A 14,766-nucleotide genomic window follows, 5' to 3' on the forward strand; every position below is an offset into this window, starting at 1 on the left:
GTGTATAAGCTCCGAGTCTCGTTGCTACAATGTGTTCATTGTGTATTAGCTCTGGCTGAGTAATGCTGTATTCGGATCGATAAATGCTTTGTTTCAAAGTTGTGAGGTTGATGTTAGGCTCTTGTTATGAATGAAAGCGATCAGGGAAAGTACCGGGTGTGAGCCTTGTTCACGCCCCATTTGCTTTGTTGCCGATCCCGTTCCCCGAGATTCACTGGAAGCTTGCTTGTGAGGTAGCCCCGATTTTCAATGAGCTCGTTGACAGAGTGAGTTTGGATGCCAAGTTTCTTCAGGATTCATTGTCCAGGTATTATCAATTAAGTGCTTGATGTCGAGAGTTTGATTTCCGTCTATGATATTGATGCTATGATACATTCTCTCGAATCTTCAGAACCAAGAAAACTGACGGCTTTACGGCGAGGCTTCTAGACATTCATTCCAAAATGCTGGAGCTCAACAAGAAAGAGGTAATTGTACCCGTTCTAAGAAAATTGATACACGGTGAAAATAATCAGGGTTATAGAGTTTCTGTTCAAATGTTCGTGCAGGAGATACGCCTGGGTTTACATCGCTCTGATTATATGCTCGATGAGCAGACCAAGAGTCTCCTCCAAATAGAGATGAACACGATTTCATCTTCGTTTCCCGGGCTGAGTTGTCTCGTCACCGAGCTTCACAGGTTGATTAGGAAAACCTCCTTTGTAATCTTGACCAAATTTGATTTGGCATCTGTTATCCTTGCTGAATAATGTACGGTCTTTTTTTACCCCAGGAGTTTACTGGATAGTTATGGAGAGGCACTTCAATTGGACCCCAAAAGAGTTCCTAGCAACAGTGCTGTGACCCAGTTTGCAGATGCATTGGCTCAAGCTTGGACTGAGTACAATAATCCCAGGTTTAGCTTTCAAAAATTAATTTTTTCCAATTTGTTTTCTTATGTTCTCTATGCTTCTTCAATGGTATATACTCTTACTCATAAGTCATTTTTACTTAGGTCCGTGGTAATGGTTGTGGTTCAGCCCGATGAACGTAACATGTATGATCAACATTGGCTTTCCTTGGTGCTAAAAGAAAGATATCCTTTTGATTTCATTATACTCTTCTTTTCAACGCCGCAAGTATTTTTAAATGAAGTATGATGATATTCCTTAACTTTTTCAATACACATAAAATAAGAAGCATCCGGAAAACTTTGGCAGAAATCGATGCAGAAGGAGAGCTTCAGGCTGATGGAACATTGGTCGTGTATGTAGCTACAGAAATAGACATAACGACATTCAATTCTAATCTATTTTCGAATTTAGTGTCTAAAGAGTAAATGAATTTTCAGGGATGGCCAAACAATCGCAGTTGTCTATTTCAGAGCAGGGTATACGCCCACCGACTATCCTTCAGAGTCGGTACAATTACTTTTTGCTCAACTTTTCTGCATTGGGTTGCATTGTTTGATTGCTAACCTTGTAAAAATTAACATCTTAAACTCCGATATATGAGTTCCTGGTTTTTTTTTTTTTTTTTTTTTTTTTTTGGAACGGGTAGGAATGGAGGGCTCGGCTAGTGGTTGAGCAGTCATCGGCCGTAAAGTGTCCGTCGATATCTTATCATCTAACGGGCACAAAGAAGATTCAGCAAGAACTCGCAAAACCCAATGTGCTCGAGAGGTATATAGTTCCTTATATTGAGTCAAGAGCTTGGATCGATTTTTCCAAGTATGGCTGAGAAACTTGTCTGAGAGAGCAGGTTTCTTGACAACAAAGAGGACATTGCCAAGCTACGGAGCTGCTTCGCGGGTTTATGGAGTTTGGATGATTCGGAAATTGTGAAAAAAGCCGTCGAGAAACCGGAGCTGTTTGTGATGAAACCCCAAAGAGAAGGCGGAGGTAAAAAAAAATCGCAAGATTGTCTGTGCTCATAATATATTCTCGAAGTTGATACACGTCTGTCGTCTTGCGAGTTTCAGGGAACAATATTTACGGAAACGACGTGAAAGAAACTCTGACGAGGCTTCAGAAGGAAGGCAGCGAAGAAGACGCGGCATATATTCTCATGCAGAGGATTTTCCCCAAAGCCTCTGCGACGTTTCTGATGCGAGACGGGATTTGTCACAAAGACGACGCGATATCAGAGCTTGGGATATACGGAACTTATCTAAGGTACTGAATTTAGTAGTAGTACATTTGACCATTTTGTGATCAATCAATGCTGATGAAAATGTTGCAAAATTTTTAAAATATTGCGCAGGAACAAAGAGAAGGTGATAATCAACGAGCAGAGCGGTTATCTGATGAGAACAAAGATATCTTCGTCCGATGAAGGCGGAGTTGCTGCTGGATTTGCGGTGTTAGACAGTCTTTACTTAACCTGATTCATCATTTTTTTTTTCTATCTATCAATCCTGGTACAACGCATTTTAATGTAATGTTCTCAATATCTTTTGGTTCTTGAACTATACTTGGATTGCCAGATTTTGAATAAATAAAAGAATCTAGAATACTTTTATTAATTATTTACCGCATAAAAGTCTACACGGGAGTGACAACTGACAAGCATATAAATTATCATACTATAGAAGATATACACATCGCCTTCTCATTGGTAGATCTCTATTATTCTAAAACCAAAACACAATCATTTCACTGCCCCCTTAAATTAGGATTAAAAAAACAAAAGGCATCAAATAAGGACATAAATCAAGAGAAAAACACCGAATTACTTTAAGAAACAGAATCTACTTTTAATCAGTGGCTCTACTTTCTGCTAAACCTATATAAATCTCTTCTTTCTTTCAACACAGTAGTACTGTACCGGGATTGAATCCTCAGAGGCAGTCAGTCGCACACTTTTCCATAGGAATCGGACACAGATCTCGAGACTGTTCTTTTTCATATTCATTTTTTTCCCTGAAATAAACATCAAAGTTGAGGGTATTTGTCTGTTTCGAAGAACAGAGAGAGAGAGAGAGAGAGAGAGAGAAACAAAAGAGATGGGTCAGTTTATTGGAGTAGCTTCAAGGACAGTGCTGTTGTTGGTAGTGTTTTGTGTGAGCTTTGTCGGAATGTACACACTGAGATTCAAATCTCAAAGTCCTTGCCGAAACTGTTCCTGCGATTGCTCCTCCGCGGACGCCTTGTTTGAAATCATTCCAAAAGGTACATCCTCTTTTCCTACTTTACTTTTAACATTTACGGAACTTGGTTTTCAATTACTTCTTCGCTGGCCTTAGACTGTGGCAAAGCCGGTGTAGAGACAGACTTGGCGGGTCTGGCGGCGGAGGAGCTAAGCCTTCTCAAAGCCGTGGCCAACGAGACGTTGCAACGCACAGAGACTCTCGTCTCCCTCGCCGGAGCTGCCTCGTCGCACTACCGGAGCGAAGCAGAGAAGTGCAGCGCCGCTGTTCAGACCTGCGAGGCCGCCAGAGAGAGAGCCGAGTCTCTGCTCGCCCATGAACGTAAACTTTCCGCTCTCTGGGAGGAACGATCCAACCTTCTACAATAATAACATATACGCGGTGTAGATTTCTAGCCAATCTGAAACTTGTAATTGCAAACTACGTAACACTCCATTATTTCCCAAAGAATTAGGACTCGAATGCCCGTCTACATATTTCCCGCGGTTTGTAATTTATATTCGTAATAAAAAGAAAAGAACGAAATAAATGATACTAAGTAATATTGCGATTAAAGAGGCCAACTTCAAGGGTTCACACGCAACAAACAAAATGAATATTGATTTTGAATTTGAAGACTAATCGTCAACACACTGCATGCTCTGAAGAACCAAAAAAAAGCTCTCTTAAGTGAAAAAAAAAATGTTCTAGCATATTCAAAGCGGGTGACGAACTAAAAAAAAATTATAGGGAAAAACAAAGACGACGAAGCCGATTATCAAAGGTAATTTTTTTTTTTTTATGGATTAACACCTCGTGTATGCTATTGCACGAAGAATACGACATGAGTTCGAAAGCTTTCTTAACGTTGGAAATATTAGGAAATAATATGAAATAAGCAAACCGATGTTGGAGATATTAGGAAATAATATGTTAAAAGTCGTTTATGCATGTTTTAGAACATCGGGGTTCGAGTGTTTTCTGATAATTTTGCATTCGAATTGCGGAAGTTAATAACTGGTAATTGTTGACAATAATGTATATATTTATGATTACAAATCCAGATAATGATTTATGTTTGTCGTTGCTCATTAACATACAACAATGGTGAAAAAAAGAGCAATGCTATTCAACACGGGTCACGATGTTGAACGATCCACTCACAACATGACACGTGGCACTGAACATCCACGTGTCACGTTGTGAGTGGATCGTTCAACATCGTGACCCGTGTTGAAAAGCATTTCCGTGAAAAAAAAAAAGCATGTTAAAAAAGCCCTCGCATCCAAACCAGAAAAGACTCATAGCCAACGTATGATCCAAAGTATTTGTTTGTTGCTTAATATTTTTGGTAAGTAACTGTAAAAGTTAATTTTGCTTAAAAAAAAATTTACTAACAACTATTTCCAATAAAATTCACACGTCTCAAGCGGCTTAGTTAGTATGAAAATCTCTATCTATCTTGCAAATTTGCTTGAATTCTTTACATAAATACGACGAACTCTCATTTTTTCCGGCTTCATTTGCATTGCCAAGTTGTGTATTTACAGTGTATTAGAAAGCCATAAGTATTCAAGCAATCATTCCATCAATTTGGGTTCCGTTTACCACATCGCCGTTGCTATCATCGGCTTCTTGTTCTTGTTCTTGGTCGGAGTCTGGGAGGGAGTCGAAGAAGCCGTCGAGGTACCAAGGGCACTTCTCGTTCCAGTCTCCTCTGCTGGCTTCGGCACGCCACTTCTGATCCTCGATCATCTCCGGCGAGAGCCCCCACTCCCGGAGCTCCTCGTCGGAGTGGTGGATCGCCAGGCTGTACTCGCCGCCGGAACCGAGCTCCATGACTCTGAACTCGCAGTTTCCGAGGTTGTTGAGGTTCTCGAACTGCTCCACCGTCCACTTGAACCACTTCATCATGAACACCCGCGAAGTCAGCCCGTGCGACACGATTATGAAGTTCAGGTCGTTTTCCTCGTGGTGAAGCCTGTTCAGCTCGATGTCCCTCCACAGCGACTCCAAAAAACCTGATCATCATCAAATAATAGTATAACATTCTAACTTATTTATTCGACACAACGATTGTCATGCTCTCAGAAAGCTCACGCCTGAAATGCTCGCAGTGCCATGAATCTGTTTTTTTTTCTTTCTTTCTTTCTTCTTTCAAGAGTGAGTCTGGTTTTTGACCTTTTATATCGGATACATTGTAAACTATTTTTCGACATAATGAAATTCTTCTTCTATGACTGATTCTTTTTTTTTTTTTTTTTTTTTCTCCGCCTTGGATTTCCATGTTCTCAGTGCCAAAAAACTGTTTTTTTTTTTCTTCTTTCAAGACTGAGTCTGGTTTGGGACCTTTTTATGGACACATTGTAACTTAATTTTTCTGACATGATGAAATTCTTCTTCTACGAAGACTGGTTTTTCTCGGCCTTGGATTCTTCATGTTCCTGATTTCCTATTCAATTTTATCTATATATTCGTATACATGCTAAATCTGTATACATTTTTATATCTGTGATCTGACTATACAGAATCAATGCGGAATGAGAATGGAGAGATGAGAGAGAGAGAGAGAGACTCACTGGAGACGCGGTCGAAGACATCGGCGGCGGACTCGCCGTCCGGGAAGCGATAGAAGAATCGGCCGAAGCGCTGTCTGGTCTCCTTGACCTCCTTCATCTCCTCCTCGACCTGGAAGTTTCCGAAATCCTGCTCCCTGATCCGGCACTCCTCGCGGACGCCGATCACGCGCCGCCGCGAGAACGACCGGCCGACCTCGCGCAGAGTCGACCTAGTGCGCTCGTACGGCGACACGTAGAAGTACACGCGCCAGGAATCAGCAGATCCGGCGCCGACCGAGACCGTGTCGCGGAGGAGCTTCCCGGCGCGGCGAGCCTGGGCGAGTCCGGCGTCGGTGAGGGGGATTCGGTTGTCGGGTGTGGTGGTGTAGGCTGCTCCGTCGAGGTTTCCCATTGACTCGCCGTGGCGCATCAGAATTATCCTCTTCGGAAGCGCCATAGGTCTGTCGTGGCGGTGGTGATGGTGATGGCGATTCGGTGGTGACATTGCTCTCTCTCTCTCTCTCTCAGATATCTCTCTCTCTATTTTGTTCCGTTTTCAATTACTCTGTGTTCGTGCGACACTTGGTATTTATGCATTTCAAAACCTAATTTTTAATAATTGATTTATTTTTATTTTTGTCTTTTTCTTAATTGGAAAAATATCTGAACGCGCAGTGGATACGTTGAGCCGAGGCAGAGGATGGGATTGCGTTGGTGTCAAGCTCTTTTTTGAGTTTTGACATTCCAAAACAAACGTCGAATCCAAGTAAGCAAACCCTATCTTGGTTTTGTTTGCGTGGATACATAAATTATCAACCTTTTCAAGCCTTGTGTTTCTTTTGATGCCCGTCAAACTGAGAGGAAAAACAAAAATTCCTTGTTTTTTTTTTACCCCATTTTTGTCATTAATGGATTGGAATCGGAAATCCGTAAAAGGGTTGTACTTGTTCCGTTCAACTTTTATGTGCATCGACGTGGACAACACATGGTGGTTCCACTTCCATCGGAAAAAAAAGTGATTAAATTATGTATATGATAAAAGTCAATGACACCTTTTCCAAATAGGAATGAACTCTTGTTTAGCTAATTAAGACCATTTCATTGCGCATTATTTAAGAGGTTTAAGCTTTTAAGGTCAACAACATACGTTATACATTTCATCAAAGCATGTTACCGGGTTTTCGATTAATATTAAGATGAACCAACGAAATATGGACATTCTTTTTCTAATTATACGTTGTCGTCCTTTACGTGTCGTTATGGGATGAGGACGTAGATTAGCTTGGTGGGAACCCCTATTGCACAGGCTGTTCATAATTTTGATATGTAAACATTAATTAAATAATATTTATTTTGCGGGAATAAATAGACAAACTATAAGAATGAGAGAATGAACCTCTTTATATAGGTCAACTCAATCTTAGGTTAGAAAGTTTGAACCAAAACCATTCAACATTAATACTCCTTAATACCAATTAATATGCTGATAACTACAGTGCAAAACGTTCTGCTTTAATGCTTAGATGTTCAAATACATTTTTTATTCAAGTGTAAACCGTAGCATTGATTTGCACGGTTACAACAACGTTTAATTTAATTCCCAATATAACAAAATAGTAATTTGTGGTGGTAGCTAGCTTGGTCTAGCGGTAATCTCACACTCACCTCGACGGAGAGGTCATGGGTTCAAGCCCCCATGGGATGCAAAAATGCATGCCCCCTAGAATTTATTCTAATAAATATGTAATCTTGGCCAAAAGTGTCACATACTATGTAATCTTGGCCAAAAATGTCACCTACTATGTAATCTTGGCCGATAGTGTCACCTGCGCTTTGCACTGTGTAATCCTGGCCGATAGTGCCACTACTAAAAAAAAAAACAAAATAGTAATTTGTGGAATTAAAACTTTTAGAAGTGATTTTTGCACCCAAAAAAAAATGATTACCATAGACAAGTCCAAGCCAGACCCGGCCAAAGGCGGTACGCATGTGGGGGATTTGGGCTTCTCTAAATCATTGCCCCTCTACAAAACTGGGTCACCCTTGAGAACTTAATTTTTTTTGCACAAATTAGCTATATAAGCTCACTTGTTCATTCACACTCCATGTGAAACTCTTGCATTTCACCTCATTCACACAACAATGTATTTACACACAATTAATTGTCCCTTTTCATCCTGGCAATCGGAAGGAAATGGAAATTTCATTTCCAATAAGCTACCTTCAATTTCTTATTGGAAGTGGTATTTCCATTAGACATTTTGGTGTCTTCCATTGCATATTGGAAATGAAATTTACGTTAAGCTTAATGGAAATATGGATTTCCATTAACTTTCAATAAGGAATTAAAAAAAATTTAAAAAAATCAAATCTAAATGGTAAATGAAAGTGACTAAACTGTTAAAATCTTTAAAAAAAATGTACTAATATGTAAACTGAATTATTAATAACTTTTTAAAAACTATAATTAAAACATAACTATATAATAAGTTTTAAAAAACAAACTTAAGTATATGATATAAAAATTATAAAAACGTAACTATATAAAAAAAATTAGAACACTAACTTAAGTATATATTAAATATTTTATAAACTTAATCATCTAAAATAAATTATAATATTAGCTTAAGTATATAATAAATATTATATAAACTTAATTATCTAAAAAAATTAGTAACGTAAGTATATACTAAATATGTTATAAACTTAAGTATAAACTTAAATATTAGAATTCAGATGTATTTATAGGAGAAATAAAAAGTGGATTAAAATTTAAAGATTTATGTTAATTCGGAGGGCCAACAGTCAAATAACGGATAAATTTTCTTAGCTGTCCAGATCATAACCAATGATGATCTAACGGCTGAGATTAAATAATAAAAAAAAATAAAAACACTCCCACTACAACGTTAGGTAATGTACAAGAAACCAAATCTACTGAGACATATTTATATCGGCTTTATATGCCTTCCGACATGTGCAGACTCACCCTGCCATTTTCGTCTGACACGCGGAAGAAAGTTCCTGCATCTGTGCCACGCGGCATATGGCACTTTCACGAGGCCCAAAGCGCGTGCGGAACATCAATTTGAACATCAATTTTTCATACATCATAGCTCCGATTTTGAACATCAATTTTTCATACATCATAACTCCGATTTTAGTAAAATAATAATCGATAATATATCATTTTCCACAAGGAATACGAATACACAAAAATTATATAATTCCATTGAGTGAATCCTCCTCAAATTTTTATCTAAAATTACCAGCCCACAAAATATGAAATACGATTATCAAAATTTCCACTTTATTCCATCATTTACATAAAACTCACACGCAACAACCGGAAAAGTTGACTTTATATTCACGTTCTCTCAGAGTCATCTGGATAAGCATTGTTTATTTCTCGAGCCAGAGGTTTCTAATGCTGTTTCGTTTATGTTTGCTTAAAGGATATTACGTTATATACAGAGACCAGCTTAATGATATATCTGGACAAACTCAAAGAGGTTGCTTTCAGTTGATCTTTTATAACGTCATCACATAGACAATGTTTATTAGAGTTACATGTTGGAAAAGTTGAGTATATATAGTTATCATATTGGTGATTGGTTAACTTTGTGGTTAGACCGACACGTCGAAAATGATGGGTATAATTGAATATAAAGGGGGGATTGTTGTTGTCAGTTAGTTAACCTGATTTTTTTTTATATAATCAACCGGTTTAAAATTTGGTTACCATCACTCGAAATTCTTTTTGTGACAGATTGAGTTAAAGATGTAAAAAAGAAAAAAAAAAATAGTTGTAAGAATCATCCTAGTTAATATTCATGCCCAATTAAAAAAAAAAAACGTTTTTTTGTGGCTGATTTTTTCTAAGAGTGGTATAGAACGTCCATGAAAGGGCATAATCAGTTAGTTGTCCGTAAAATGCTGATTGTTGAGATTATAGTAGACAATATTTTGTTTTATTTTATAGATACATCCTCACTAATACATAACGTCGACTGTTTTCCTGCTAGTATAATCATTTAGAGATCTAATATGAAATTAAAAAAAAAAACATATTATTGTCAGCTAATATAGTATAATTTCATTCCATTGTCCATGTTAGTCAAAGAATAGAAAGAGACAAATAATAAGTAAAATACTATTGAACTTGGAGATCTATGAAGAATTCGGATCCTCTGTCCTCTTTTTATAATTCTTTTAGTGTACCTCCAATAAAAATAAAGAATGTTATCATTTTATTTAATTATTAGTTTATATTTTTTAATTGAAATGACACAAAAAAAAAAAGATCTGTATTCGTCTACGAAAGGCCATAATTAGTTAGAGATCCATGTAAGGCTGAGATTATTATCAAGTCAACTAGTATATTCATTTATTATATATCCTCATCAACGCATAATGTCAAATGTATTTTTTTCATTTAGTATATAATTAATCAAAGATCCATGATGTTGAGAGAAGCTTGGATAATTGTCAGTCAATATAGTATTATTTTATTGTCCCTGCTTAGTCCAACTACATCCATACACACGATTTGAAATCGTAGGAGACAATTAAGAGGAGAAACAAAAACAAAAATGAAAGTTGGAGATGCGGGGAATCGAACCCCGTGCCTCTCGCATGCGAAGCGAGCGCTCTACCATATGAGCTACATCCCCTTGATGTCCCTTCTTGTAAACAATATTATAAAAATGCGCATGCAATATAAGACATTCTTTTTATCTTCATTTCAATATAAAGCTTTTATAAAAATAAATGTGATTACCGTCTGTCTGCCAATGGTATCAAAGACTATTAATGTATATCAGTTATTTCAATTAATTGGTTTTTTTTTTATAAGGATATTTGAATGATTAGTAGTTTGACTATTTCATACCACGCAGTGCCACACGGATTTTCGGATCTGTAATCGCTCTTTGCAGGTCTGTTTCCTTTTTTATTTGGTGTTTTAGTTTAGTCTTTGACAATGAATCTGCAAAACATTTTGGGATCCTCGAGCCATAGTGATAGAGATCACTTGACATAACTAGTTCTCTATTCCGTTTTGTTTCTGACGAAAGTTTCATTACGGTGGTGCCGGTTGATTAGGGTTTATCGATTTATCGCTCTGGATAAAGGAACGAAAGAAATAGGCTGTAGGGTTTTAGACTGAGAAATAGAATGGTGTTCTAGTAACCAAAGAAAATCAGATATATAATAAAAGCTGAAGGAAAAATGGTAATGATATATATTTTTCATAAACAGTTTTAGTATTATTTCAAGTCCATTTCTCGTGAACAAGTTGAATTCATTTATGTCGGGAGACATAAAAAAAAAATTATTATATTGGATTCGCAAGTACTGTGTAACATCTGAGAAATTATATGACGAATATTTAGTATGACTGTAGTACATAGTATTATTTTTCAAGCAAAAAATAAAGTCCACACATACACAATATATATAATACATATTAGGTGTACATATATCGTGATCTTCGTTTCTTGTTCCCGTAGGATGAGTTGAGTTGAGCCGTGTGCTGGTAATGGCGGGCGAAAAAAAAAATCGACGCGGTATAATTTAATTACCTTTTAGCTTTAACGTCTCATTTTTTTTCCTGCTATAATCGAGTTGACTGGTATTTGTTTTGATGTGTTCTTAGTACAACTCCATGTTTCTGTTCTTCAATACGCTATATTAATCCGAACATTGTAATTCAGCTGAACCTATTTTAAATTATAATAATAATAATGATCAGATGAATCTGCTTCTGCAGTGCATAAGTCGTACAACTTTCTTACCAACCTCCCCACTAAGCAATAAATTAAATGGTATGTATTAGCTACAAGAAACAATTGTGTGCATAGAGCAATATAATGTTGCCGATTTACAGACCTTGAAAATGCCAAGTTAAATTCACAAGTCGCTTAAATACGGTATTTGGGCTATGGCAACAAGAAACTCGATGCTGCCTTTCGTGAGAAGGATCCAAGTTGCTCGATCTTCCTCTTCTTCTCGGTGAGACTGTATGATTTTCGATGTCTTTAATATCGGTTAAAACCCGTGGTTTCTAGGATATAATAGTAATATGAGGCTTAAATATTAATTGGTTATATTAGCCTATATAAGAGGGATTAATGATAGAAATATGGGTTGGAAAAGCTTTTTTCGTAAGCGAAAATTACCAAGAATATTAGGATTTGAAGACTTCAAAGATTGCCGCTCCTCAAAATCAAAATCGCCATTTATGCGTCCTCAAAAGATTTGAAGATGAAATTGTGATTTTAATTGCTTTATTTTGAGGAATATATTGGTATATGCGTGTATATTTGGTTTTCGTGATGATGCTTTTGTTTCCCGTTATTTTGCATCTAATGAAGTTGCGTGGTTTCAATTGGATTCACATATTCAATTCTATATCTCAGGCAGTTTTGCGAGTTAATGAAAGATATTATTGTCTCTTCAAGTAGGTTAATATGGTTTATTGGCTATTTCACAAGATAAATAAATATTAGTTATTTTGACAATTTTATATTTCAAATTGACTACTATACTCTATTTGATTTCATGGCTTTAGTTGATTGACATTCTAAAGATGTTTGTCATATCTGCAGAAGAAAGAACAGAGAAAATGGAACTTGAATCAGCGTCTCTCGTCAGTCACGAGGCTTATCTGTCCCTCGATCATCACAGTGTCTGAAGTTGAGTGTTAAGAGACCGATTGTGCAGAGGAAGAGTATGGTTATTAATTAGTGATATTTACTCGTCGGTGCTTTGTCTCATTGTCTGTCTTTCAGTTTCAACCTCGTAATCACACAAACCATTGTAGTTTCTAAGGAGTTGATATTTTTATGGTATTAGTGATTGGAAATTTTGGTTTTTTATGGCTCTTCTGGTCTCATTAGTAAAAGGTTTATTGTTTTATAAAATGCGGAGGTATAGAAGCTAAACTCCGCAGTATAATATTTGGTTCTAATAAAAAACTGAGTGGAAAACTAAATAAATAAATATATAAAAAAAAAGATAAATGTTGATATCTATATGCCATGTTGATGCTATATTTCTGGTTTAAAAAAAATGTTGATGCTATATTTTGTAATAATAGTAAAAATCAAATAAAATGCTCACAATTTTTTCTCCGTAAACCTTTTTTTTTTCGCTGACTTGGAAAAACTGGGTCGTTCATCTCTGATTAAGCAAGCTTCCTACTTCAGCTCGGAGAATGGTGGACTTTTTCTTTTCGTTTTTTTTTTTTCTTATTTCTTTTCTTCCCTTCTGGCTATATTTCAGACTCTATAAAAGTTTAGGATATCAATTATGAGACGGTAACCAATTGTTGAGACTTGAGAGTTGTATTAATATATATAGTGCTTGGAGTATGAATAAATTTTTTACGTTGTTTAATAGATTGTGCAGTTGTAGATTTTACAATTATAGGGAATAATTATATTATTACCTCTTTACAATGGCAGTTGTGATATTTCGCCATTTGTTATCTTGAATCGTGATATTTTTCATTTAAAGTTTTAAACATTAATATTTTTTCAAATTTGGTCCTTCCCTATTTTTCAGGCATTCTATCTGTTAATGTGTACATGTTAATCATGTGAAAGGACAAACTCGTAATCTTACAAATAAGTTCAAAATAAATGAAAATATAATTCATAAAAGTTAAAAAAAAAAAAAAAATGGAAATTGAAAACAAAATATGATTAGCATTTTTTTTTCTTGAGAAGAAGAAAAAAAAAATTAGACTCCGGTTGACGCAAATTTGCTCTTTCCACCAAAACCTAATAAATTTTACAAACACAAACCAATATGTTTCTTTAACCAACATGAAATCCTTTTTTTTGTTGATTAATGCCAATGTGGACTATATTAATTAAAGATATGGCTCACGGTATAGGGCTTGCGTTCTAACTTATTTAGGTTAGTTTCTTACTTATAAGCTAATTAAGTTATAATTATAATATATGAAGTTAACAGTGATCATAGGTAATCTCCTAAATTTTGACTATCTTGATATTTCTTTATAAATTTCTATTTTGAGTCATCATCTCTTAGTCTTAGCTGGAGGACATTCATGAATTAATATGGCTGGACGTCAATGATGGCAAAAAGACACTAAAGTGATGATATGCTTATTTATTTGGGCACTGATATATAATTTAGGGCACCGTAGCGAAATAGCCAAAATGAAACTATGAAATTTGTTTTTAGCCTATGTTTCACAACTTTTAGGGAAATAGCCAGCAGACTTATGTGGCAATAATTAAGGTCTGATTTACCCTTATTTATTAACAAATTCGTCACATTCTCTCTCCTACTTTTTTTCCTACACTTTTTTTTACATAAAAACTTCAAAAAAATCATATCTATCTCATATGAACTCGAAATTGAGTGATTCCAAATCCTACGGATTCGTGACGCCAAGATCTTCAAAAATAGATCCATTGTGTTTGATGAAAAATCATATTTAATACCATGGATTTAGAAAAATCATGTTACTACCTTAAATATGGAAATAACTGGAAATTTTTGAAATTATCAAAAAAATAAATGGAAACGTAACTATGATGCATTAAACATAATTTTTCATCAAACACAATGGGTCTATTTTTGAAGATCTCGATGCCACGAATTTGTAGGATCTGAAATCACTCAATTTCGAGTTCGTATGATAAAGATACGAATTTTCGAAGTTTTGATGCAAAAAAAATTATTTGAAAAAAAATAGGAGAGATAAAGTGACGAATTTGTTCATAAATAAGGGCAAATCGGACCTTAATTATTGCCACATAAGTCATTTGACTATATCTCTAAAAATTGTCAAACATAGGCTAGATCCAAAATCACATGTTTAAAGTGGCTTAGTTACTTACAAATCTCTATAATTTAAGTGCTATATCTCTATATCTTATTGGATAGAAACTAGTTAAAAATAAAAATAAAAAAAATTACGCCAGCTCACAACTTGATTTGATACATCAGTAATATTTTAAATCTATTATCATTAATATCCAAATGTCGATATGTCCGAGTGGTTAAGGAGACAGACTTGAAATCTGTTGGGCTTCGCCCGCGCAGGTTCGAACCCTGCTGTCGACG

General features: G+C 35.8%; 3 protein-coding genes, 1 long non-coding RNA gene and 2 other non-coding genes across 7 annotated transcripts in view; 4 read left to right on the forward strand and 2 right to left on the reverse strand.

The window, feature by feature from the left end:
* Positions 1–2,506, forward strand: part of LOC149382208 (glutathione synthetase, chloroplastic-like) — a 28,369-nt gene extending 25,863 nt beyond the window's left edge. Inside the window, exons 2-12 of one of the 2 annotated variants that reach the window (XM_089601788.1) lie at positions 138–307; positions 392–467; positions 549–679; positions 773–895; positions 995–1,075; positions 1,165–1,245; positions 1,331–1,400; positions 1,540–1,661; positions 1,741–1,880; positions 1,961–2,153; positions 2,242–2,506. In XM_089601788.1, coding sequence (XP_089457914.1) covers positions 138–307; positions 392–467; positions 549–679; positions 773–895; positions 995–1,075; positions 1,165–1,245; positions 1,331–1,400; positions 1,540–1,661; positions 1,741–1,880; positions 1,961–2,153; positions 2,242–2,365 — 1,311 coding nt within the window. In that variant the 3' untranslated portion in view covers positions 2,366–2,506. The remainder of the gene's footprint in view (positions 1–137; positions 308–391; positions 468–548; positions 680–772; positions 896–994; positions 1,076–1,164; positions 1,246–1,330; positions 1,401–1,539; positions 1,662–1,740; positions 1,881–1,960; positions 2,154–2,241) is intronic. The other variant, XM_089601789.1, reaches the window with a different exon arrangement.
* A 131-nt stretch (positions 2,507–2,637) lies between these two features.
* On the forward strand, positions 2,638–3,650 carry LOC149382215 (uncharacterized). The gene is made up of 2 exons (XM_089601812.1): positions 2,638–3,149; positions 3,224–3,650. Exons 1-2 carry the CDS (start codon positions 2,984–2,986, stop codon positions 3,493–3,495), a joined length of 438 nt encoding a protein of 145 aa, XP_089457938.1. The 5' UTR covers positions 2,638–2,983; the 3' UTR covers positions 3,496–3,650.
* Positions 3,651–4,544: 894 nt separating this feature from the next.
* On the reverse strand, positions 4,545–6,273 carry LOC149382216 (phosphoglycerate mutase-like protein AT74H). Its single transcript, XM_089601803.1, has 2 exons — positions 5,686–6,273; positions 4,545–5,127 (listed from the first exon to the last, which is right to left on the reverse strand). The coding sequence occupies exons 1-2, from the start codon at positions 6,167–6,169 to the stop codon at positions 4,679–4,681; spliced, it is 933 nt and encodes a 310-aa protein (XP_089457929.1). The 5' UTR covers positions 6,170–6,273; the 3' UTR covers positions 4,545–4,678.
* Positions 6,274–10,264: 3,991 nt separating this feature from the next.
* Positions 10,265–10,337, reverse strand: TRNAA-CGC (transfer RNA alanine (anticodon CGC)). The gene has a single exon. It is a non-coding gene; the product is annotated as a tRNA-Ala (tRNA).
* A 1,223-nt stretch (positions 10,338–11,560) lies between these two features.
* LOC149382218 (uncharacterized) lies at positions 11,561–12,537 on the forward strand. The gene is made up of 2 exons (XR_016302021.1): positions 11,561–11,676; positions 12,273–12,537. It is a non-coding gene; the product is annotated as an uncharacterized LOC149382218 (long non-coding RNA).
* A 2,147-nt stretch (positions 12,538–14,684) lies between these two features.
* TRNAS-UGA (transfer RNA serine (anticodon UGA)) lies at positions 14,685–14,766 on the forward strand. The gene has a single exon. It is a non-coding gene; the product is annotated as a tRNA-Ser (tRNA).

Source organism: Urtica dioica, chromosome 11, assembly GCF_054948205.1.
Source record: "Urtica dioica subsp. dioica isolate 48M chromosome 11, U.dioica_male_clone48M_v1_H2, whole genome shotgun sequence".
Classification (NCBI taxonomy): domain Eukaryota; kingdom Viridiplantae; phylum Streptophyta; class Magnoliopsida; order Rosales; family Urticaceae; genus Urtica; species Urtica dioica.